This window comes from Capra hircus, chromosome 10 (assembly GCF_001704415.2).
Source record: "Capra hircus breed San Clemente chromosome 10, ASM170441v1, whole genome shotgun sequence".
Taxonomy (NCBI): domain Eukaryota; kingdom Metazoa; phylum Chordata; class Mammalia; order Artiodactyla; family Bovidae; genus Capra; species Capra hircus.
This window is the reverse complement of record NC_030817.1, coordinates 12133064-12159015: the sequence shown is the minus strand read 5'-3', so window position 1 is coordinate 12159015 and position 25952 is coordinate 12133064. Positions and strand designations below refer to the sequence as shown.

The following is a 25952-nucleotide window of genomic DNA, read 5'->3' as shown; positions in this document are numbered from 1 at the left end:
ACCCCACTGAGTTTTTATTTGCCCTATATATTCTTCATCATTTTCATTATGTTACTTTGTAGGTTAAAAAAGTCAGTGCAATAGGTATTTATGATTTATTATTATAATCACCTGATTTGAGTTGTTTTCTTTTTCTGTCATCCACAACTGTATACCCTGGAAGACTGCAGTACCACTCATCATTGAAGCAAGATTTCTCCTGCTTCACAATAAAGAAGTAGACATTCAATTATTCAGGTTGTCTAGGATATTCAGCTAGACAGTGGAAGAGATAAACATAGGGAAATGTTATTTGCCAATGTCTAGATTGAATTTTTGTTACTTGCCAATACCTATACTGAATTTCTGCTATCCAATTTTCTCCCCTTCAGTTGCTCAAGGAAGCCTGTTTTGATGTCTGGTCCATTCAGACCAGGTAAGGCAAACAGAGAAAAATGTATGGAAATAATGATGTTTCCTCCACCCAACCCACTAGGCCGGCAGTTAACCATCTTCAACACCCAGGCGCAAATAGCTATTGGCGGAAAGGACAAAGGACGCCTCTTCCAAGGCCAGCTTTCTGGGCTCTATTATGATGGTTTGAAAGTACTGAACATGGCGGCTGAGAACAACCCCAATATTAAAATCAATGGAAGTGTCCGGCTGGTGGGAGAGGTCCCATCAATCTTGGGAACAACGCAGACGACCTCCATGCCACCAGAGATGTCCACCACTGTCATGGAGACCACCACTACGATGGCCACTACCACGACCCGCAAGAATCGCTCCACAGCCAGCATTCAGGTAGGCCTCTCTCCAATATTCCCTGATTCTGCATCTTTGTCTTTGAGACCCTGCTCTCATGGTCATGTTGCTTGGAAGCTAAAGTGTCTGAATTACTGTTTGTAGGAAGGACCCCTACAGGTGCTCATAGTAGTAACGTCCAGGAGCAGAGAAAGACAAAGTAATTGTTAAAGAAATTATAAATGTCTGGTGTGCCGCATGGGTTATTATTCTTATTATATCCATCACTGAAATGGTAAAGCTGTTATTCAAGGTGAGAGATGGAGAACATTTTCACTATGACATACACTCTCCTCTCATTTTATTACCTTTCTTTTCAACGGCAGAAAAAGAAAAGGAGGAAAGGAATATTTGTTATCACAGGAAAGACTATTCTAGTTAAATTCTATTTGCATCCTCCTGATGGCTTACTATTGGGACATCAATTGTTCATTTCTGAGGCCATGTGGTAGCATTAAATCAAGGGTAGATGAAACTGAAGTTTCCATCAGTCTTTATAAAATGCAGTACTTATATTTTATGTGTTGATTAATCACTTGTTATTTTTGGTTTACTTTGTTTCTTTTACATTGTATTGACCAAAATCCTAAGTATATTAGCAAATTTGAAGGTCTGAGTTTAACTATGTAGGAAGTTTTTGTTAATGTTTTTGTTTTGTCACTTAAAAGTAATTGTAGCCAAGCTAAATCTTAATGCTTTGCTGATTACTTGGCTTCTCATAAATCTAGATATTAGAGGGTAGAAAGTTAGTTGAATTATTAGCCTTAAATGCTCTGGCAAAAATAAGACATTCCAATTGCTCATGGGGAATTGACCCTTAGCCTAGTTAGTGTCTGTAGGAGATTTAATAGATCAGTACTTGTCCTTTCTGTTTCTTGGTTTAAGACATTATCCAGGGATTCAATTTAGTCTTTGACATCACTTTCCATTGATTTCACTGGCCACTATAAACCTAAAGTCAATAATCAATTAAATCTCTGATGTGTTCTCATTCTTCTGAATTAATTTTATGTGAGTTAGGTAGTGGTAAAATTGTCTTCCTTTTCCCTTGTCTTTGAGTAGACATAGCCAGATAGCTCCTTCCATGATTCCACAGGAACAATCGGAAGCTGATTCACAGATGATGTTATCAGTACAATTATATGTGTTTTAGAAAGGCTACTGAGGAGCCGGTTACTTCACAGTCTTAGAGTTGCACATGTTGTTACATTCAGACCTATGTACGTGCTCAAAAAAAAATAGCTTCTTCTCCACTGATATTAAAGCAATAACTCCTGACACTTCACTCTACTCACTGAAAAGAAGATAAAAAGCAATATATATTTCTATTATGACTCTCCATAGCTCTAGAGCAGATCTGTTTATTGTTGGTGAAAGGATAGTTCTGTCTGCACAGGTCTGGTTCTGCTTCTGTCAGAATACATTCCACTAACTCTGTGGGAAGCAGAGGAGCAAATGGCTTTTTCTTCGTAGGAATGGATGGTCCTGTAGTCTTTTTCAAGGCCATGTTTTTACTGACCTCAGAAGGATTTAATGTTACCTGGGGATTCAGGGACTGGGCCATAATAATGATCAGTTTTGGGCTTTCCCTCCAGGGGAAAATACATATATGGGAGTAGATTAAGTATTTGTACAAACTAAGAAAGCCTAGGATAGAAGGTACAAAAGTCTTGTAAGCGGTTCTGACTCTAGACATCATTGGACCTATTGTCATTTTAGAGAACAGCAGCTGTGGACAGCTGGCGGATGTCAGCTCTGACAGCCTCCTTTCTGATGTGTCTCTGTTCCTTTAGTCCAGTAATAATTGGATCACATCTTCATGGCTTTCCTTTTGCTTCTAAAGACAAGGCTATAAAAATGAGTTATAAACCTGTTGATGCTTGTTGTTTTTAAGAGTGTATAAAACCATAAAGTGCTGTTGGAGAAAAGCCAACAGATGAGCAGAATTGGAATAGATTGGAATGAGAGATTTAAAAGCCCCATATTCTTTGTAAAGGTTAGCTAAAGGAAATAACTATGCCAAGGGTTTTGCACTTTTTGTTTGGCCAACCAGCCATAAGAACTTTTCCTTGGACTCCGGAAAAAACTTAGGGTGGACAGGTAGACGCTGCTGTGTTTAAAATAGATAACCAACAAGGATCTACTGTATAGTACATGGAATTCTGCTCAGTGTTATGTGGAAGCCTGAAAGGGAAGGACTTTGAGGGAGAATGGATCTATGTATATGTATGGCTGAGTCTCTTTGCTGTTCACCTGAAACCATCACAACATTGTTAATCAGCTATACTCCAATACAAAATAAAATGTTTAGTGAATTAAAAAAAAAAAGGTTATCAATAGTGAACACCTGCACACATAAAACTCAATAGCCTGCCTGTCTCCAAGTCTGCCCCTTAAGGATATTCTGTAGATCATATCAAGCTTGTGTTAGGCGTGTGGACCCAGCAACCCTTAGATTCAATCCAAGGTTTTAGACGGTTTCCAGACTAAAGACTCTGGGTGAAGAAAGTCACTCTCAGAAGTTCTAATGTGCCCTGTGTGAGCCAGCTAGTTTTCCTGGATGAAATGGATTCATAAAGATTTGAACTCTGAGTAGCATTGAAACATACATTACCATATGTAAAATAGATAGTCAGGGGGGATTTGCTGTATGAGGCAGGGACCTCAAATCCAATGCTCCCTGACAATCTAGAGGGGTGAGATGCGGTGGGAGGTGGGATGGAGGTTCAAGAGGGAGGGGACATATGCACACCTCCGGCTGATGCATGTTGATGTATAGCAGAAACCAACACAATATTGTAAAGCAGTCATCCTCTAATTGAAGATAAATTAATTTGATTTTAAAAATTTGATCTTTAAGAAACCTTCAGGAAAAAAATGAGGTGAGGAAGCCTGGATTTTATGTCCATAGATATATCATTCACGTTTTCACCTATGTGTGAAATCTTAGAGCCATTTCTAAGTGACTGTGTTCTGTCCTCCTTGACTTTGATAATATTGCTAGAGTAAAGTTGCCCTAAAATTTCACTCTTCCAGGAGAATCAAAATAAGCATGTGGATTCACAAATATAAATATCTGGTTATTTAAAAATCCACTGGTTATTTCTTTAAGCATAAGGTAAAAAAAAAATCATTTGAACAGTTCGTTTCTAATAGACCTTGGTTAATGTTGATTTCAGATCAAAGGAAAACTGCAAAGTGCTTTTAGTGATGCTCTAGCCATGTGTGAAGGTGAACAAAGAGTTTTTGAACTGATGGCCCTCTAATGCTCCAGCCTCCTGGAAATAATTAGCATTTTGATCTTTCTGATGCACTAGTGTGTTGCAAAATACTTGTGAATTACATGGACTATGTTCAATTACTCACAGCTATGGTGCCAAGCATTAAATCTTTACCCTACATTAAGAAGGATGTCTCTGGTTACTCCCCTGATTGAAAAAGAAAGTTAAGGTTGAAAGAAGAGGTGGATACATTGAGAGAGCAAATGGATGGGTGATAATTTTCAAATAAAGATCTGGCACTTAGTAGGTGCTCAATAAACATTTGTTGAATAAATCTGAAAAAAAGATAGGCTTTATAATGTACTTTGCCATTTAAAAATCAGAAGTGGCATGGCTTATGGAAGATTTTCCCTCTACGATGATCACTGGGCTTTGGGCAATTTAATTTTCTCCCCTCCAGTGGTAAAACTATAGAAGACTGATGAAATGCATGTACTTGAAATCAGATTGTCTAAGTTTGGAACCTAGTTTCCTCTTCGTATTAGCTAAGTGACCCTGGGGAGGTCATATATGTTGCAGTTACCTAGCTGTGGAGACAACCTGTCATCATTAAGTAGCTTGAAACAATGATGTCATTAGATCTCATGGTTTTATGGGTCAGAAATGTGGGCAGGGCTCAGCTGGAAAACACTGAAAGCCAAAGGAGAAGGGGGAGGCAGAGGATGAGATGTTTAGATAGCATCACCGACTCAGTAGACATGAATTTGAGCAAACTCCAGGAGACAGTGAAGGACAGAGGAGATTAGTGAGCTGTCCATGGGGTTGCAAAGAGTCAGACATGACTTAGTGACTGAACAACAGCAAAAATAGCAAGGCAATTCTTCTGCCTCACGTGGACCTGGCTGAGGTCACTTGGTGGCTACTCTGGGCTGGAGGCTCTGGCTTCATGCGTGCACCTGTGGCCTCGGTGGATGAACTGGACTCAGTTGTGAACATGTCCCTCTCCGTGTCTCTAGGACTCCTTTCCTGGAGGCCTAGGTCTCGTGGAGAGAGTTTTCCAAGTCTTGGATACGTGGAGAAAGGAGCGAATCTCAGGTTGGTTGAATGTACGAAGTTAAATTGACAAAGTCAGAGATGATGATTCCTAGAGAGATAGCCAAGTTCAACTAGAACAGAGAGTGTATAGAGGAGAGTTGGTGGGAGATCAGAGACTCAGATTCTGAGCGTCTTGGCCTAAAACTCCCTCAAACAGAAGAGGTCCTAGAGGGGAGAGCTGGATCAGGTTTCCTGTGGGTTTCACTGCCAGAGATGGCCCCGAGATCATGCAGGCACATCCATCACCTGACATCTGACCCCAGTGCTGGGGAGTGACTATTGAGATAGGTCAGTTTCTAAAACGGAAAAGTTCAGTTCAGGCCACATTCACATTCCTGAATCTTCAATCAGGACAGAAGGTAAAAGTGAGAAATAAAAGTCTTTTAGGGATCATTGTCAGCCACCAGGACCAAAATGTTCCTGCAAGAGAGGAAAGGGCCAAGAGGAAAATAGTTCTAAGAATAAGGTGGGTTGTCTTCCTTTAGCCCTCTAGACCAAGTTATTAGTCAAGAAAGAACTCAGTGTGTTCCGTGCAAATCACCGTTTGGAATCGTTTATAAGCTTTTAGCAGGAGACTGATCGTGACCCACTTTTGTTGAACTGGGCATTGGTAAAGTCACCTTGGCATTGGCCAGGGCTGCCCGACACCAGAAAACTACCAGAAATCAAAACACTCAGCCTGGACTGGAACTACTCCTAATAATAGAAATGAAAGGTGTGAAAGCTTTATGAGATTTCACTCTTATCTCAAACTCACAAGTTTGGTGGGAAATACATGGACCACTTTCAAAAACTGCAGAAGGAAGCCACAGGTTTTCAGGTTTTGTAACAATTCCTTCATGGAAAGTCCTCCCCATGGTCTGCTTTTATGCTGGGTACAGTCAGAAGCACCCTTCAGCCTTGATATTACTTATGGGAAAACAAAACAAAGCAAAACTTGTGATTGAAAAGTTGATCCTTTACATGTATGTGTATGGCTGAGTCACTTTGCTGTTCACCTAAAGCTATTACAATATTGTTAATTGGCTATACTCCAATATAAAATTTGAAATTAAAACAGACAAAACACCAGCAGGCTAACCTGCCAAAAAAAACAAAAAACAAAAAAAACAGTTGATCCTTCTCACTGCATGTTCCTGATGGAGTCCCAGTGTGCTGAAGGGAAGAGAGAGCAATTAGAGTCAGAATTTCTAGTTGGACCCTACATTCTTCCAGTTTTTTAGCTGTGTATCTCTGGGTAAGTTGACTAGCCCATCTAAACTTCAGTTCTATTATCTATAATCACCTGATGCAAAGAGCTGACTCATTTGAAAAGACCCTGATGCTGGGAAAGATTGACGGCAGGAGGAGAAGGGGACGACAGAGGATGAGATGGTTGGATGGCATCACCGACTCAATGGACATGAGTTTGGGTAAACTCTGGGTGTTGGTGATGGACAGAGAGGCCTGGCGTGCTGCGGTTCATGGGGTCGCGAAGAGTCGGACACGACTGAGCGACTGAACTGAACTGAATTATCTATAAAGTGGGCTCAACAGCATCTTTACCATAGGCTTGTTCTGAGTAATACATACAGGCAGATGTGGAAAGAACTTAGGCCACGCCCTATTCCGTAAGTTTTCACTAAATGCTAGACATTGAGAAAACCACTTCAACCCAAGAGACTCTCTCAGGACTCACAGATCCTCATAGAGCTTAGCCTCCTTGTATGGTTGGATAAACACAAAAACAATTTTGTCTATACTCACACAAACCCATTATTACCCAGGATTTCCTTTGAGGGTTCCAGATTGAATCATAGCCCTGAACTCATCAATTAGAAGGAATTTATGGAGTGGGAGTTAGCTGGGTGGTTATTACATACAAAGCTTTTTGTTAGGATGAAATGTGTGAAGCTGCCAGTTTTGTAGGAGCAGAGGGGTCAGATATCAGCAACTTCATATGGTTCCACAAATAAATGACACATTCATTTTCAGTATGTTGTTATCCATGGGGGTTTGAGATTCTGGCTGGAACAGGTTTCTGAAGGTTCTTTGAACAATCAGACTGTCTTGGATTGGGATACAAGATTCATCTACCTTATTCCAAATACCATTGCTCTAATAGGAGGTAAATTATGTTATATTTACCTCCCAAATTACCCCTCTGGGCCCCTCTACCTTTTCCCTGCTGCCATCAGCTTGATAGAAGTGAGACATGGGAGTCCACACAGATTTCCATCCCTCGCTTTAGCCAAAAGACAACAGAGCCTCCAGGGGAAGTTTATTCTAGGCTCAGGGCTCAGCTAATATTGATTAATGGCCTTGCATAACGTGGGGCTCCAGGGCTCATTCCTTCCTGCCAAGCCTCATAACTGGGGGAGGCAATGAAGATTTGTCTGTCTAATTAGACTTCAGCTGCCAGCCAAGAAATACCTTCTGTTTCCTCTTTACCCTCATGCAGGTACTTTCTTTTCCCCTCTTGGAGGACAAATGGGAAGGGGTGGAAGGAAATGGACTCTAATTTACTCGTTACCTAGTAGAACCCTTCAGTGACATTTTCTCTCTGGAATTGCATGGTTCTAATGGGGGAAAAAAGGAACTTGATGGGTTTACCTACCTCTTAAAGACTTAGGTGTCAGCAGTACAAATAGATTAGTACTTCCCAAAGCTGCAAAAGTCGCTGAAAAGATCTCTGAGAAGGTCCTCATCACATACAGGCAGGAACTCTGCAAGATGCTCAGATAAGTTGTAGAGATGCCCTTCTGATTAGCATGTAATATTTATAGGGTAGAATCACTGACCAGAACTGCTAATAAAGCACTGGATCTTATTTTTAGCTATCTGAATAGCTGAGAGGGATGTGCAGCTCTTGGCTACTCACTATGGGGGTCTTCAAATGTTTCTTTTTTCTTTTTGTAGTTGCACAGTGTGGGATCTTTAGTTGAGGCATGTGAACTCTTAGTTGCTGCGTGTGATACCTAGTTCCTCCACCAAGGATCTAACCCTGACCCCTCCATTAGGAGCATGCAGTATTAGCCACTGGACCACCAGGGAATTTCCCCAAAGGTTTCTAAAGCTCTTAGTGATTGTCCAATCACCTAACAGACTACTTGGCCGAGTATAAAGCCTGTATCTTTACCGTGTGCTGTATGGATCTCTTCCGTGCTCTCTCTCTCTCTCTCTCTGATGGTGTTTTCTACCATCTTGCTCTAGGCACACAGGTCTTCTTGATCTTCCTTGAACTTAGATCCAGGAGAAGGGAGAGACGAGCGAGGGCTGTGCAGTTGCAGAGTCTGATCTTGTCTCTGTTTAACATGTTGATTTTTTGCTGATCAATAACTTTTTTTTTTTGCATTGATGCTGACTTCAAAACATTGCAATAAAGTATTCTTTATCTCTGATAACTGAATTTGAGGCCGTTCCTTTAAACGTTACACAATAGATGAGTGCCTCCTCCTTAGTCCCAGCCCTGCTCGAATGTACCAAGCACGCCTGTGGCTTTTCGCTTGCTGTTTCTTCTGCCTGGTGCAGCTCTTCCCAGTGATTGAATGCCTCGCTGCCTTACTGTGTCCAGACTTCTGCCCATATGGCGCCTTCTGCAGCGGCCCTCCTTGACCATCCCCTGTGAAATAGCGCTCCACTCCCTGTCGCCTTCTGCCTCGTGGTCTCTCAGAGCAGTCATCTCTACCTGATATGATATCACACGTTTGCTTGCCATCTCTCTTTGGTGAAAGGTGAGTTCTAGGGTGGCAAGATACTCGTTTCAGGTGCTATCAGGGCACAGAGTAAGCCCTCAGGCAGTATTGCTGGAGACAGACGGATGGACGGCAATCCACTAGCGCCTTTTCAGGGAGTACACAGATCTTATGTTGCTCACAAACTGAATCCCACTTCCAAAGGCTCTCTCTGCCTCTGCTGCCTCAAGAGGCCCATGCTCTGGCTCTCTCATGAGGCTCACCAATAGGAATGGTAGTCAGCAGCGGTTTGTTTGTGGGATGGAACCGGTGCCCTCTGCGGTGAAAGCGTGAAGTCCTAACTACTAGACCAAGAGGGGTTGCCCTCAGCAGTGGTTTTGCTGCTCTGGACTCCTTGCCTTGTACAGTTGCTGAGTCTGATCTTGTCTCTATTTAACATGTTGATTTTTCGCCCATCAAGAAATCTTAATAGTAAGAGTCCAGAGATGTCTCCTTGTATCTGGTATGCGAGATTGTTCTTGTTGATTTCTGGCCTTAAATTCCCTTTCCTTAGAAATTATTTGCCATCCTAATAGCAAAGGTGGTTTCTAGCACTTAGAGTTTTCAAAGCAATTTTGAAAATGTAATCTCACCCGCTTTCCCTGTCCAATTTGTTTGCTATATTCCTTTCCCAAATTATTTAATTCTTAATTCTCCTAAAACCTAACCTTGTATATATCAGCAAATAAAAACTATATTAATGGACTGCTGCTGCTTCTCTGTTCTATTGGTATGGATAGAAAATTAACCAATGGCTAATTTACCTGGTTGTGCATATGTGGGTGGGAGTCTTCTATCCACTTTAAGTTACTTTTTTTGTTTTTCTCTAATAACTAAGTTGATGATTCAGACAGTAAAGAATCTGCCTGCAGTGCAGGAGACCTGAGTTTGACCCCTGGCTTGGGAAGATCCCCTGGAGAGGGGAATGACTATCCGCTCTAGTATTCTTGCCTGAGAAATCCCATGGACAGAGGAGTATGGCAGACTACAGTCCATGGCGTTGCAAAGAGTCAGACTCAACTGAGCGATTAACAAAACAGCAAACAGTTAAGTATGTTATGAAAGTGAAAATGTTAGTTGCTCAGTCGTGTCTGACTCTTTACAACCCCGCCAGGCTCCTCTGTCCATGGGATTATCCAGAAAAGAATACTGGAGTGGCTTGCCATGTCTATGAAACTCTTTATTCCTGGTCTTGACTCCATGATTTATCTGGCTCCATAGTTTGTGATCCTTTGGAAAGAAGATTCTGGAAGATACTATGAGAAGTCACTAGATTGAGAGAAGAAATAATCTCTACGTAGCATCCATGCCCTGGCACAGTGCCAGACACAAGGTGGGGCTCAATCAATGTTTGTTGAAAGAAAGGAAACTGCATTAAGTGAATGAATGCTTATCTGCAAGAGGGAAGAAGCAGACCAGGGGGCAATGTTATTGATGTTCAAGGTCAACAGAGGCAGCTATGAGAAAACAGGCTGATACGAAGGAAAGAGAGCTTGGAAACAAGAATCAGAATTCATTTGTAGATAAAATGGTTAAAACCATGACTCAAGGTGGGCTTTCATTTATCAGCTTTGGGATTTGGCTAGGCTGCTTATTGAAGCTTAGTTTTACCACAGACATATGGAGATGATAACATCAACTTCATGGATAGGTTACAATAATACAAGTCAACAGCGTCAGTTGATGCAACTCAGCAGATTGTTGTTGTTGTTGTTGTTATTTTAAATGAGATTCTAATCCAGGTCTCTTTGACATCCAACTTTTGGGTTTTATTCTTTAATTAGCCGTTTGGCCTATGACGGGGCAATTAGCTTCTTTAGGTCTCCACTCTTTCCTCAGCTAACAAATATAAGAGTAGATTCACACTGTCTCCAATATCTTCATTTTCCTAACAGCTAACATGACGCCTTGCACATTCAGTGACAGTGAATGGATGGACGAATGAATTAGAGGGTGGAGGGGAAGAGAAGTTGAGGAGAAGAAAGCAGAGAGCAAGCAAAAATACTCTGTAATCATTTTGCTGTAAGGACAATCTGTCCATTTCCTGGATTGTATGGCTCAGGTCGAGAGAAATGCATAGGATATCTTTAATCTAATTCAAATTATAATGCAAATAATGATTTATTTTTGTACCCCGCTCCGCCCCTTTGCTGACAGCTTTCAGAAAGAGTTCCACAATGAATACCCCTATGTAGAAGATAAAGCACTTAATAAATGTCTCTTGAGTTGTCAAAAACAATCAATGATTCCAGTTTAAGCTAAGGTCCAAGAATGTTCTTTTTCTCTGAAAATGCATCTCTTTCTATTTATAGATGACAGGGAAATGACTTTAAGCAGCACTCATTGCTAGCCAGGCTTCAAGATGGATATTTCCATTCTGCCTTTGACAAGGCTGTAGGAGGGATGGGATATGCTTTCATATCTTTCTGGTGTATGTTTGAATGATTGTAAAAATTAGAAACACACTGAGGCTGTTATGACAACCCTGCCTTTTGAAACCTTCTAATTAAAGCCTTGGGTTGTCTAGAGAGCTAGTTCTGTTAGCTAAATGGAGAATTTAAGGTTCTCCTATTTTTTTTCTCATCATCCAGGGATGAGATGTCTGGGGAAATAAATGTACGCCATGTCTGTGGTGGCCAGCAGTCACTGAGAGAATTACTTGGTGGAAATTTGATTGACTTATCTATACAATGTGGCCTCTTCTATCTCTCATTTTATATGCATGTGTGTGAGAGAGAGGGGAAGAGAGGATGCTCATGTGTGTTTACATGTATTAGCTAAAACAGTGAAACTTACATGTTCTGAAACTTACATGTATGCAGATCAGCTGTGAGATGTGATTAGCTAGCAGCTTCTGAGTCTATTCTATGCAAGGCTAAGATCAAGCTAAGATAGCATCCCTGACTCAATGGGCATGAATTTGAGCAACCTCCAGGAGATAGTGGAAGACAGAGGAGCCTGGCGTGCCACCGTCTATGGCATTGCAAAGAGTTGGACACGACCGAGCTAGCTAGCTCCCAATGATGTCAGGCTGTAGTTAGTGGATCTCACCTTCTAGAGCCAGGATCTTGTAGGTATTTATAGTTCTTTGTTGAATAGTGGTAGCACCTGTTTATCTATCTCCTCCAAATGATCTCCCCAAACTTAATTCAAGGCTGTTCAAAACAGGAAATCTTGTTAACCCGAAGCATGTGAGGGCAAGAGACACCACCCTGATGAGGATTCACCAAGAAAAATATATCCCATCAGACAGTCCTGCTCCTGGTTCCACTGACCCACCCCGCCCCCGCCCTTCCTCTGCTACATGCCTTCAAGGCAGATGTGAAAAAAAAAGTAGGTAGAATTTAACTTGTCACAATATGTATCCCCGTTTCTGAGAGGTGACCTCCAATGAAAGCAGAAGGACATGAATGATTTTAATCCGCAGTAACAATGGGAAACCAGTCCTGACCATCCTGAGCGGTCTAAATATATGAAATGACAGATTTTTCTCCTCCCGCCTCTTCACGTCCTCCTCCCAGATAGTGAGCGAGACACATATTCATGCACACACAACTCACACTGTAATGCACAATGGAATTTCACCCGGCCTTTATCTCCGAGCTGCTGTTCTGATGATTAATGCCCCATTGGTTGGGAAGCTATTCCACCGAAGAAAGACAAGGAGAGGGGAAGACACATGAAATATATCTCTGAGGCCATTTCTCATTATTATTATTATCATTATTAGCTCCTTACTGCCCTATCTATCCTGTTCGAGAATGCTTGATCTATTGGCAAGGGGGAGGGGATGACATTTCAAAGAGGATTTCACGAGGGAGAAATGAGCAAGGACGAAGATAGAAATAGACACTTTTTACTAACGAGGACTGTCCTGGATGGGGTTTGGTGGTGGTCGTCATTTATTTTTGGTTTTGTTTGCTGATTCCATTATTTTTGTTGTTTTCATTTTAAAGCCAGATATAATAGATGGCTCCATCTGTGTCTCCTGTTCTTCCCCCTCCCCCCAGGCATTTATTTGTGCATGTGTTCTTTTGTCTTTATTGAGTCTCTGTCTGCAAGAATCAATATGATATAACATATGCAAATGTTATTCCTGACCACTTATGCAAAAACTGGACAGAATAATTTCATTGTTTTGTAGCTCCCATAATATAATTGTGTCCGTATCCTGGTTGATTTCAAGTTTCTGAAAAGGCTCCTTAAAAAAAAAAAAACACCTCTATATATGTATTATATAAGCCACAGTATCTGATTCTCTCCTATTTCTCATTCAAAGAAAGGATGATTGCTAAGTAATTTCTGGCTCTGTCATTTAGGAAGACAGTGGTCCTTGTGGGAAAGATGGAACCATAATAAAAGCACTATTACAACACATGTGCCTACTGATAAAATAGCAGATTCATTTACCTAGACAGAGAGTACTATCATCTGATTTAGAAAATGCTGTCTTTCCAAAGTTGAGTTTATAAGGGCATAAAATATTTAACTATGGTACCCACATGTGACTTCAATTTTAGTTGGATTTGTATTCAATTAACAAATATTTTAGTAAACTGAGTGTCTAGTATGGGTCACATACCTTTTTGGTTATGGAAATACACAAAACAGACAAAAAGTCTCTCTTCTCTGGGGCATATACTCTGTTACTAAATATGGGGTACCTTATGAGTACCAGGCTTTGGAGAAACCAAGGATGAAGTAAAAATGAAAGTGAAAGTTGCTTACTCGTGTCTGACTCTGCAAAGCGAAGGAAATATATTTCTGCCTTAAATGAACCCATAGTCTGGGAGCCCTCTTAAATATGGTTGAAATTTGAGCAGACCCATTTCTGGGTCAGTTTTCTACAGAAGCTCTAGCACACTGGTCTGCTATTACAGTTGCAGGGGCAGCAACTGTCTGTGTTTATACAGGTCAACTCAGTTGAAGAATAACAATTAAAGAATAATGTCTTTAATTTCTACTCGAAAGAGGAAAGCAAGCTTCAAATGTGAACCGTCTCTTTTTGACTAACAAAGATGGCAGTCATAAATCATGTTAAAATAAAATTGTTGTGTTTGAAATGTATTTTTGTCTCCAGGACTCAGGCTATAATATTTATTGCAAATATTTTATTAGTTTGAGATTATAGTCTCATAGAATGTTCAGATTCAAAGAATCTCAGATACTGTCTATATTTTTCAGTTCCACACAATGCGTAGAACTTTAGAGATGGGCCAACCTGATTTCATCAGTCAAAGCCATCTTTCCAGGGGCAAATTATTTGCCCACCTTTTGTAATTTAAACAATAACCATTGGAAATTCCTGGCAGTCTAGTGGTTAGGAATTGGCAATTTTACTGACAGGACCCAGGTTTGATCCCAGGTTGTGGAAGTAGGAGCCCACAACCCGCACAGAACAGCCAAAAAATAAGTTAAATAAACAATAAACATATATTAGTTCAATGCTTTCATTTAATTTATCTAAATAATGCATCTCCAAAACTTAAAACTTCACATAGCACCCAAACTCCCGTTACTACAGGGCAGAGGCATCATTGCCTCAGCTGCTAGGAAGGGTAGCTGCCGTATTTTTAATAGGTATTTTAATAGGTATATATTATATCTAAATTTACTCTCAATGCAAAATTCCAGTAAGAATTATTATACTACCAACTCCTTCTGTATACTGAGACAAAGCTCTCCTTAAGGTCTTCCGTTTTTGTGGATTTTCTTTTCTTTTTCTTTTTTTTGCTTTCCCTCATATAATATTCTCTAGCCATCTCAGAGAGCAGAGGAATTAAATAATACATATAAGTGCTTTGAATATTTTGCATTCAGAAATGAGCATAGCTGCCTCTTCCTTCACACCAGCTGCTTATATTTTTGAGATGAGCAAGGATTAGAATAGTCACTTTGGAATTTTTATGCTATGCAATGTCAGACAATGTGTTTGCATGCCACTGGGTTCCATCATACAGTGTTTGGTGATAAAGTCTATTCACTTGGCTCTCAGTTTCTTTCAGCTTTATCACTGTAATATATTTATTAGCTTTCCTTTACATGTGCAAGTTGATGTAGATACTATAGAAAAAGAATCACTCCACATATTCCTTGCAACTCAAGAGGGATAATACATTCTAAGAAGACAAATGAATCTCCACCAAAAAAAAAAAATATATATTAGTGAATTCATGTTGGATATTCCCTGGTGGCTCAGACAGTAAAGAATCTACCTGCAATGCAGATCTGGGTTTGATCCCTGGGTCGGGAAGATCCCCTAGAGAAAGGAGTGGCAACCCACTCCAATATTCTTGCCTGCAGAATTCTATGGACAGAGGAGCCTGACAGGCTACAGTCCACAGGGTCACAAAGAGTCGGACATGACTGAGCAACTATCTCTTCACTTTCTTCTATATGGATATAGACACTGGAGGTAGGATTTGATCAAGTAATTATACTAAGTATGAGCCAAAGATTACATCTGTTGGAGGAGAGAGGATTGGAGGCCAGTGTGAGCAAATCACAAGTAGGAGGTTTCCAGGGGAAATTTAAGTGAACTTGGTGAAGATGTTCCCAGGGTTATTTCTATAGGGACCCATTGCTATCAACATTGCCAACCAGTAAACAAAGATTGCTAGAAGCTCTGAAGTAGATCAAATAGTTGAAGAGGAGGATAATAACAAAATCTACTCCCAGAGCCATACTGATAACACCATACAGCCATACAGAGAGCACCTATAAAATGCTCTTTTGACTCCAATAGCTACAGGGTAATTCATGTTTGTTTGTTTTTTTTAATTTAGAAGATTTGAGGTGAATGTCTAGACAACTTATTTTTGTTATGTTGTACTCAGCAATATGCATAGTAATAACTAGAGGGAAATATAGATCACATAAAACAAGGCCACTCAAGCCATTGATAGGAGGGGGATTAAGGTGGTTTGTGCTTGCTCTCTCTCCCCTTCCTTTTCAGTAAACTATATTCTTTTGGGTTTTTTCCTCATCCTCTTGGGTATTTTTATAAGAGAGTTTTCCTCTTTCTTCTGTTGTAAACATTTTTCCCTTCTCAACATCCTTCTTAAATTCAAGAAACATTTTCCTTTGCAATGTACAATGAAAGGCGATTATGTTAGAAAATATCAGAGATGGCTTTGTCATGCCTGATGGTGTTAAATCATGTTGTATCCTAAAGAGCTCGGTAAATGAGGCCAAGGAAATGATTTGACAATTGAACAAGACTTCAGTCGCCTCTCCCAGCCTTCCCCTAAACTCGCTGAGGAGAGAAAGACTCAGGTGATGGGTGAAAAGTATCTTTCCTTTAAAGGAGTCTGGAGGTTCTGGCAAACCTTATTTTAGGTTTTGCTTGCAAGGCAGACCAGCATTTGCAAAGGGGGGTCTTTGTAGTCTTTTTTTTTTTTTTTTCTCCCAGCATTTAATTTGAATTCAAGATGGTGTGAGGGAATTAAAAGAGGAGCATTAATTGCTCAGCAGTTAGTAGCTACTGCCTACTGTATGGAAGGATCTGCATAGGGACAGAAGGGTGAATAAGACAGATATATGCTACCTGTCTTCATGGAGCTTACATAGCAGGAAGAAGGCATAAAGCAAACTAATTTCACAAGCAACTATTTAATCACAAGATGAGTTCAGTGAAGGAGAGCAAGCTGCTAAGAAAGCTGAAGGGGATGTGAGCTAGTGTTCTGATGTGGCAAGAGTTTCTTGAGGGTGCAGTGTAGGAGCTGCACTGTTCAGGATGAGAAGTTAGGTAAGCAGGGGAGGAGAACAAGGCGAAGTATTGTAACCCAAGAGAAGAGTCTGCTAAGGCCTTGCTGTAGGGAGCCTGCTGTATCACGTTTCAGGTTTTTAGTCTACAGGTTTGCTGTAAAGTCTTGAAACATACCAGATCTGACCATGTTAACTGACCAGGGGCCACCCATAGGGAAGCTAACAGGATGAAGCACCATCAGTTACTATGACAGAGTGATGCAGGACTGGTTTGAATGAGTTTGCAAAGCTGGATTGAATGGCATGCCATGTTGAGTGGGCTTCGTTGTCTCCTGTTCTGAACCCTCTAGATTCCTGCCTGCATGGCGTGCCATGGTTTCCTCAGTGACAATCGGAGATACAAACAATTTAAGCCAAAGCCTCACAGATGCATATGTAAGAACTGATACAAATGCATGCCTACACTGTGCTTAGCACAGTTATGCTCAATACATTGAACTCTGTTTACTGAAGAGTGACCACACACATTGAACAGATCGTATGTCACAGATGTCATGTCATAGACCCTCATGCATTGTAAAGTCAAGGAACTATCTAGCTGGGGATTTCTCTGGTGGTCCAGTGGTTAGGACTCTGTACTTTCACTGCTGAGGGCCCAGGTTCAGTCCCTGGTTGGAGAACTAAGATCCACAAGCCAAACAGTGCAGCCAAAAAAACAGCAACAACAACAACAAAATTAGTGTGTGTGTGTATCTAGGTTTCCAGACTTTACAGCCGTCCTGTATGTCACCTCCTGGTTTCTTTAATAGAACACTAGTAACCAGGAATCAGCAATTGGAAAACATCTAGCTCTTCTTCCTGGGGCTTCCCAGGTGGCTCAGTGGTAAAGAACTGACCTGCCCGTGCAGGAGATACTGGAGACGTGGCTTCGATCCCTGAGTCAGGAAGATCTCTTAGAGAAGGAAGTGGCACCCCACTCCAGTATTCTTGTCTGGAAAATCTCATAAACAGAGGAACCTCGGGGGACAGTCGCAGGGGGTCACAAAGAGTCAGATACGGCTTAGTGACTGAACACACACACACAGTTCTTCTTCTTATGCTTTGTCTTGGTGTTTTCTTTTTTTTTTTTTTTTCCTTAGTGAAAACTGTGAAGCTCAGTGGAAGTTTTCCTGCAGTTTGATTACCCTCTCTATTTAATTTTGTAATAAAAACTCTGAACCAGAAGCTGAAGATAATGTGCCCAATTCAATTCATATGTCAATTTCTTCTTAATTGTAATTATTTCCCCTAGTTCTTCCCACCCTTGCTGCCCAGGCATAGCTGAGGCTTGGGTGATTATAAGACATCATGCCTACACTGTCAATTATGCCTCCTGCTTTCAGATTAAATTCATTTAATACCATTGTTCCGATTATTAGTAATAATAGTGGGCATCTCCAGCCCAAGCTGGATGAATAGTTTTCACAGTCTTTGCCTCCAAACTTAGCATGTTTTACTTTTTTACCCAGATGATTTCTTCTTTCTTTAATGGTGCAGCATGTTCCATTTAATGTGTTGCATTTAAATGTTACTTAGATCATACAAAATACAAGGCTTTCTTAGACGTTTCTTCTTGGTGTGAAGTGATGGTCTATTTCCCCAGGTGTAGTTTTCACCAACTACTGGATGGCAGTGGAGGTTTCTCTTAATAACAAGACTACGGCTTTGAAGAAGTATTTGCACTGGCAAAGGATGTCTGTTGGCTATCTAGTCTTTCTCAGAAAGGCCCCAGGTTTTCATCCTCAAAAGCACACGTGGCTTTGACTCCTGTGATGACTCCAAAGCGAACACTTATCTTTCTGCCTTTTTACTGAAATGTCCCCAGTGCCATCACTAACAAAGCAGCAGCATGGTCCAGCCAACTTAAAAATAGTACTGGCCCTTCAGCAACATGTTAGTTCTTTCAAACTTCTTTCCCAGACTCAAATCTCAATGTTTTCTGTGCTTAAAACTACATTTGTAATAAGATCACCCAGACAGCTTCAGGAAAAGAGATCAGAAAAAGGCTTGGTGGAGAGTCCAGGCTTTTATTTTCTTATTTTGCACTTTGTGTTGTGTTAGTTGTTCAGTCATGTCTGACTCTTTGCAACCCCATGGACTGTAGTCCACCAGGCTCCTCCGTCCATGGAATCCTCCAGGCAAGAATACTGGAGTGGGTTGCCATTCCCTTCTCCAGAGGATCTTCCTGATCCAGGGATCAAACCCAGGTCTCCCACATTGCAGGCAGATTCTTTACCATCTAAGTCACCAGGGAAGCCCCATTTTGCACTTTATTGTTTAGCAAATTAGAAGAAAGCAATGCAGTTTAATTCTGAGTATGTAAAATGTTTGTACTTTAAATTGTAAATGTCTCTTAATGATACCGCTTCTATAAGTAATGCTTCATGGACTTTCTCGTCGAAAAATTATATGATGGTTCCTCACCAGATCTGAGGTGCCAAGGCTACTGTACTACTCTTTCTTACCCTGGTTTTGTTTTCTCATGATGGCTCATTGATACAATGTCCTACTTCTCCTTACCATGAATCACAGCCTCTTAGACCATCAAACTTTTGCCTGTAAAATGAAGGGTGTGTCTCAGAATCCCAGAGTGGGCTATCCTTCAAGGGTCCCAGCCTGTGAGCTCACTCGTTCACTGTGCCTTTAGCCTGCCTTCGAAGGCTCTCCTTTTCCTGGTCAGCAGCCCCCTGGCCTCTAACTGTTGATTAGCATGTTTTCAACCTCCCCGCTCAGTTCCCTTACTGACCTCTGTGCCACTGAATTCCAAATGCTACTTTGTTTCAGAAGAAACTATCCATTGATCGTGAGTTTCTTTAAATCCCTCCACCTCAAAGTTTACCTGCATCCATGCTCACCTTAGAAGTCCTTTACCTCTCTGTTCAAAATCTTGTGTTTCTGATCCTTCCAACCCGGACTCTTCCCAAGCTTTTTGACATCATTCATTGCCTTGATTTTCTGGTGGTCCCATTAATAAAATCTCTTTAGCTTATGAGTATATGTAGGGCATGAGAAATGCTGGACTGGAAGAAACACAAGCTGGAATTAAGATTGCCAGGAGAAATATCAATAACCTCAGATATGCAGATGACACCACTCTTATGGCAGAAAGTGAAGAGAAGCTAAAAAGCCTCTTCATGAAAGTGAAAGAGGAGAGTGAAAAAGTTGGCTTAAAGCTCAACATTCAGAAAACGAAGATCATGGCATCCGGTCCCATCACTTCATGGGAAATAGATGGGGAAACAGTGGAAACAGTGTCAGACTTTATTTTGGGGGGGCTCCAAAATCACTGCAGATGGTGACTGCAGCCATGAAATTAAAAGACTCCTTGGAAGAAAAGTTATGACCAACCTAGATAGCATATTCAAAAGCAGAGACATTACTTTGCCGACTAAGGTCCGTCTAGTCAAGGCTATGGTTTTTCCAGTGGTCATGAATGGATGTGAGAGTTGGACTGTGAAGAAAGCTGAGTGCCAAAGAATTGATGCTTTTGAACTGTGGTGTTGGAGAAGACTCTTGCGAGTCCCTTGGACTGCAAGGAGATCCAACCAGTCCATTCTGAAGGAGATCAGCCCTGGGATTTCTTTGGAGGGAATGATGCTAAAGCTGAAACTCCAGGACTTTGGCCACCTCATGGGAAGAGTTGACTCATTGGAAAAGCCTCTGCTGCTGGGAGGGATTTGGGGCAGGAGGAGAAGGGGACAACCGAGGATAAGATGGCTAGATGGCATCACGGACTCGATAGATGTGAGTCTGAGTGAACTCCGGGAGATGGTGATGGACAGGGAGGCCTGGCGTGCTGCGATTCATGGGGTCGCAAAGAGTCAGACATGACTGAGCGACTGAACTGAACTGAACTGAGGGCTTTTCCATCTCAAAACAATAAGCAGGTTCTATGAACCTGTTTTCTACCCTTGCCATCAGCTCCCTACTCTTACCAGATGAGGACACTCTCTTTCTTTTATACTTAAATTTCATCAGTATTATACTGTCAACAATTTCCCTTTCTAGAAGAGAATTATATGTTTATTGCAAAGAAAAATCACTGTTAAGCAATTTCCAGCTATGATCTCACCCTTCATGTGGAATCACACTTATAAGGCCCTACAAGTTCCCACCCCATGCTTGCTTTCTTTTTTTAAAAAAAATTACTATTTGTTTCTTTGGCTGCACTGGGTCTTAGTTACAGCACATGGGATCTTGGATAGATAATAAAAATATCAGCATTTCCATAGAGTTACTGAAGAAAATATGAGTTCATTGGTTTCTTATCTTTAGACTACTGCATGCCTGATACATGGTGGGTTTCCTGGTGGCTCTCCTGCAATGCAGGACTCCTAGGTTCTGTCCCTGGGCCAGGAAGATCCCCTTTAGAAGGGAATGGCTACCCACACCAGTGCTTTTTTGTCTGTATAATTATATGGAAAGAGGAGACTGGCAGGGTAAAATCAGCCTCTCTCAAAGTTGACTGTCTCAACAGTTAGACAATGGGGTCTCAAAGAGTTGGACAGGACTAAGTGACTAGCTGATACGTAGTTAAGTAAGTTCAGTTTAGTTCAGTCAGTCAGTCGTGTCCAACTCTTTGCAAACCCATGGACTGCAGCATTCCAGGCCTCCCTGTCCATCACCAACTCCTGGAGCTTACTCAAACTCATGTGCATTGAGTCAGTGATGCCATCCAACCATCTCATCCTCTGTCATCCCCTTCTCCTCCTGCCTTCAATCTTTCCCAGCATCAGGGTCTTTTCCAATGAGTCAGTTCTTTGTGTCAGGTGGACAGAGTATTAGAGTTTCAGCTTCAGCATAGTCAGTTCTTTGTGTCAGGTGGACAGAGTATTAGAGTTTCAGCTTTAGCATCAGTCCTTCCAATGAATATTCAGGACTGATTTCCTTTAAATGGACTGGTTGGATCTCCTCGCAGCCCAAGGGACTCTCAAGAGTCTTCTCCAACACCCAGTTCAAAATTAAGTACTCAATAAATGTTAACTATTATTGTTTTTGCTCTTTTACTCACTCTCTGCTTAGTAAAGTAACAATCGCTCAAAGACACAGTTCCACTATTTCCTGCTTGCTGAGTTACCCACCTGCTCTCCCACCCTGTCTCACTCTACTGAGCTCAGGTTGATGTCCTTTTCTCAGTGTGTTAGATGACGCCACCCTTATGGCAGAAAGTGAAGAGGAACTAAAGAACCTCTTGATGAAAGTCAAAGAGGAAAGTGAAAAAGCTGGCTTAAAACTCAACATTCCAAAAGGTGTGATCATTGCATCTGGTCTCATCACTTCATGGCAAATAGATTTGGAAACAATGGAAACAGTGAGAGTTTATTTTCTTGGGCCCCAATATCACTGAAGATGGTAACTACAGCCACGAGTTTAAAAGACATTTGCTCCTTGGAAGAAAAGCTCTGACAAACCTAGATAGCATATTGGAAAGAAAAGGCATTACTTTACCAACAAAAGGTCTGTCTAGTCAAGGCTATGGTTTTTCCAGTAGTTATATATGGATGTGAGAGTTGGACCATAAAGCTGAGCACTCAACAATTGATGCTTTTGAACTGTGGTGTTGGAGAAGACTCTTGAGAGTCCCTTGGGCTGCAAGGATATCAAACCAATAAATTCTAAAGGAAATAAGTCCTTTGGACTATTCATTGGAAGGACTGATGCTGAAGCTGAAACTGCAATACTTTGGACACCTGATGTGAAGAACTGACTCACTGGAGAAGACCCTGATGCTGGGAACCATTGAAGGCGGGAAGGGGACGATAGAGGATGAAATGGTTGGATGGTATCACTGAATCGATGGATGTGAGTTTGAGTAAGCTCTGGGAGTTGGTGATGGACAGGGAAGCCTGGCGTGCTGCAGACCATGGAGTTGCAAAGAGTTGGACACGACTGAGCGACTGAACTGAACTGAACCATAAGTGCAATGAACTTCTGTGTGTATTCTCTTCCCATTTCTCAGGCAGGTAGTCTGAGGTATGGAACTTAAGAACCTTAGCCATTCTTCAAACCAAGCAGTACCAGGTTCTCTGTTTAATACCAGAGCCTCTGAAGGACCCACCTGTACTGCCATGTAAATCCATAATGATTTTTCAGTCAGGTTCCTAGACCATTTCCAAGTCTTCCTTCCCACTGATATACTTCAAGCAGATATGAATGGGTCGTAAATAAACTGTCTGAAGATAAAGAAAATTAAACCCATTATATTTTTCTCAATGTTATCAGAACAGTCAACAAACTAGAGAGAAATTCTTCAGAATGGTGATCACTGTGTGTGCATGTGTGTGTGTGTGTGTGTGTGTGTGTGTATACCATGTAGAGAACTAGAGAATTATATTTATTTACACGGTAAAAGCTGTGAGCTTTTGTTTGAGCTTCTGTTTTAGATGTATGTAGATAGAGAAAACCCAAGAGTTAAGCTATTGAATGAGTTTTACTCTGTGTGTTTCTAGATAGTAGAGGCTATAAAAAAGCAGTATTTATCTGTATGTGTGTTCTATACTGATGTAATCTATCTCCCTAATTAGATAGTCAATTATTTTTAAAGAGCTGCAAATAAGCCCTATAAGAATGTCATAAATGCATTCCATTTAGAAACATCTTGCAGATAAATTTTATTTTTATTCTTCGTACATCCTCCCGCAGCCTTAAAAGAACAACAAAATATCTTACTACTCAACTAATTCCAGAAACGGATCGTGACTGCCTAGTAGTATGTTAATCGTGGTTACTGTTCCTTCTCTTTTGACATTGTTATTCTTTAGGATAGAAAAGGTGGGTGGTGTGTGGGTCTCCTTGGAGAAATGAACAGTTGGAGGAGACAAGCTTCTCAAGAGATGTAATGTTATTTTCTTGCAAAGTTTCTCAAGTAATAAAAAGGGGCTTGAAAATGGTGAAAACGCATGATGTAAAAGAATTATTAATAAGGGCACTGTATCTTTTGCTTCCATAGGATCTTGCAGTACGTAGACAGACCTGTCAGAGGCAAGAGGATTGATTAAGGAAAGTGAAGAAATAACTTGCGCAGGTTTAAAGGAGCTAAATTTGTATTGTTTGGCTAAATGACAAGTCAGAGAAAATGACATCACGAGTTGCGGATATTTGTAAATGGCTGGCCACAAGGAGAGGAAGGAATTACTTAGGCAATGGGATGAAATCAGGGGAAGAACTGTAAACTCAGGATCTGCGTTCTGTTCTTGACGGTGAGAATTAATTATAAAAGACCTATCCTGGAGCTTACTGCTTGAATTAAAGCAAGAGACAAGGATACAGGGTAGAGTAACCTGAAGTTGCTAATAGTCTACTCCGTTCTGAGCAACTTGCTGCCAGGAAGCCTCTTACTCATTTTTTAATTCCTAGGACTTAACACATTATAAGAACTCCATTGAGAGAGAATCGTGCTCAGCCCAGTAAGAAGAGAAAGGCCGCTGGAGTTAGAGAGTGAAGATTTTATGACATCACCATTGATTTATTACTGTAGAACCTTCAGCAAGTTATTTAATTCCACTTTATGGATGGGCCTATGGAAGACCTCACAAGGCTTCCCTGGTGGCTCAGACAGTACAGGAGAGCGGATTTGATCCCTGGGTCGGGAAGATACCCTGAAGAAGGGAATGGCTACCCACTCTGGTATTCTTGCCTGGAGAATCCCCTGGACAGAGGAGCCTGGTGGGCTACAGTCCATGGGGTCGCAGAGTCAGATACAACTGAGTGACTAACATTATCACTACTACTTTCACGACAGGATTGATGTGTGGTTTATACAAATCCTCTTAACATCTCCTTTCACCTATTGAGCAGCAAATGAGCCCACCTCTTCTCCCCACCATCACTGCCATTATCTTGTTTACTTTCCTAGTTTACTAGGAACTGCTTTCCTGGATGCCAGTCTTGCCCATCGGTACAAGTTTCCACAGTGGTGTCAGGGTAACTTTTTGCAGTGGACATCTGCCTACGCCATCTCCTAGCTTAAAACCTCCAAAGGATCCCAAGGCCTTCAGGATAAAATCTGATCTTAGGATCATATACTTCATGCAAGCATCTGCTTTCTTTCTCGTTCATTTTACCCCACCCCTCTCCCATAATGCTCTAGCCAGGCTGACTTGCTTGCCAGCATGAATTTGCAAATGAACTTTCCTTTTTTCGGCCATACACATGCTGGTCTCTATGTTGAGAACTCAGTCTCTCAATCTTTTTTCTTCTGGCTAGCTCATGTTCTTCCCGAAACACTCAGCTCAGACTTTACATCTTTGGGGATATCTTATCTGGAATCCAGGTGCCTCTCTCTTGTGTTTCCATAGTAATGGAGCTTATCATTACTGTAGTATTAATTCTATTATATTGTAATTGTCTTTTCATATCTGCCTCTCTTAATAGATTTTAGTCTTCGTTTGGACAGACACTTATATTAGCACCGGCCATTTGGCAGGCATTCGATATTTTTTAAAATAAAAATGTATTGATATATGGATGGACAGATGGGTGGGTCAAATGTAACAAAATACCTGGGATATAAAGGATCATCACTGAAGATCGTTTCTCTTCTCTTGAATTACTGAAATTAAGGAATGCGCTTGGCTATGTCTGGCTATTATGCTTTTGAATGAATTTAATTCAGAGTCTTTTCTATGTACTATACCATCCACCCAGGTCCACCACATGGGCAAGATAACTGCAATCTAGAGGAACAGCAGGGGGCTAGGAGACCTGGCGTGTTTATGAGCACGTATCAGAGAGAAATATAACTAGCATTGAGGTGAGACTTGAAAATATCATACCCAAATCTTCATTTTTACAACTGGCTGCTTTGTGAATTCTGGGAGGCTGGTAGGAAAGAGATGGAAATGGGGACAGGGTGGCTGAAATGGGAGTAGTAGGAGGGAGGAGGGAGAGAGAGACCGAAAACCTCCTGTTCCCTTTATGCTTGCCTCTCCCTCTCTGGGACCTGCCCGCCACCAGCTGTTTAATCTTAAGACATGTGGCCAAACAACCCCCCCCCAACCCCAGCCCTGGACTAGCGTTTGCCCCAAGTCTTGGGTACACTATAGCATCTAAAATGATCAATCGCTCATTCCAAGAACAGAATGTTAAGATTCATGAAATTCAAGTCCGTTCCATTAATAACCCGGCCAGGGCTCTCATTCCGCCTCCTCCTTTGTTTTCCCCTTTGCCGAGTCTCCACTCTTACCCTTTTGTGAAGGTGTTTGTGTAAAGGAGACAAATGAAATTTCAGACGCGGCAATGAATAGCCACCTGAAAGCACACCCCAGGGGCCCTGTGTCCCTTTGCAGCTCTGTGATAAATTGCCATTTTTAGAATTAATTGCTACCTTTTCCAGGAAGTGTTTACGCATGTTCATCTCTTTATTGGTTCACCAGTGAACCTCTGAGACTGAGAC

General features: G+C 41.3%; 1 protein-coding gene and 1 non-coding gene across 13 annotated transcripts in view; both read left to right on the top strand.

The window, feature by feature from the left end:
• NRXN3 (neurexin 3) overlaps positions 1–25952 on the top strand; it is a 1815686-nt gene that overhangs the window by 1642466 nt on the left and 147268 nt on the right. For all 12 annotated transcript variants that reach the window (XM_018053902.1, XM_018053908.1, XM_018053900.1 and 9 more), the window contains one exon: positions 476–783. In XM_018053902.1, coding sequence (XP_017909391.1) covers positions 476–783 — 308 coding nt within the window. The remainder of the gene's footprint in view (positions 1–475; positions 784–25952) is intronic.
• TRNAE-UUC lies at positions 17127–17199 on the top strand. Its single transcript has one exon. It is a non-coding gene; the product is annotated as a tRNA-Glu (tRNA).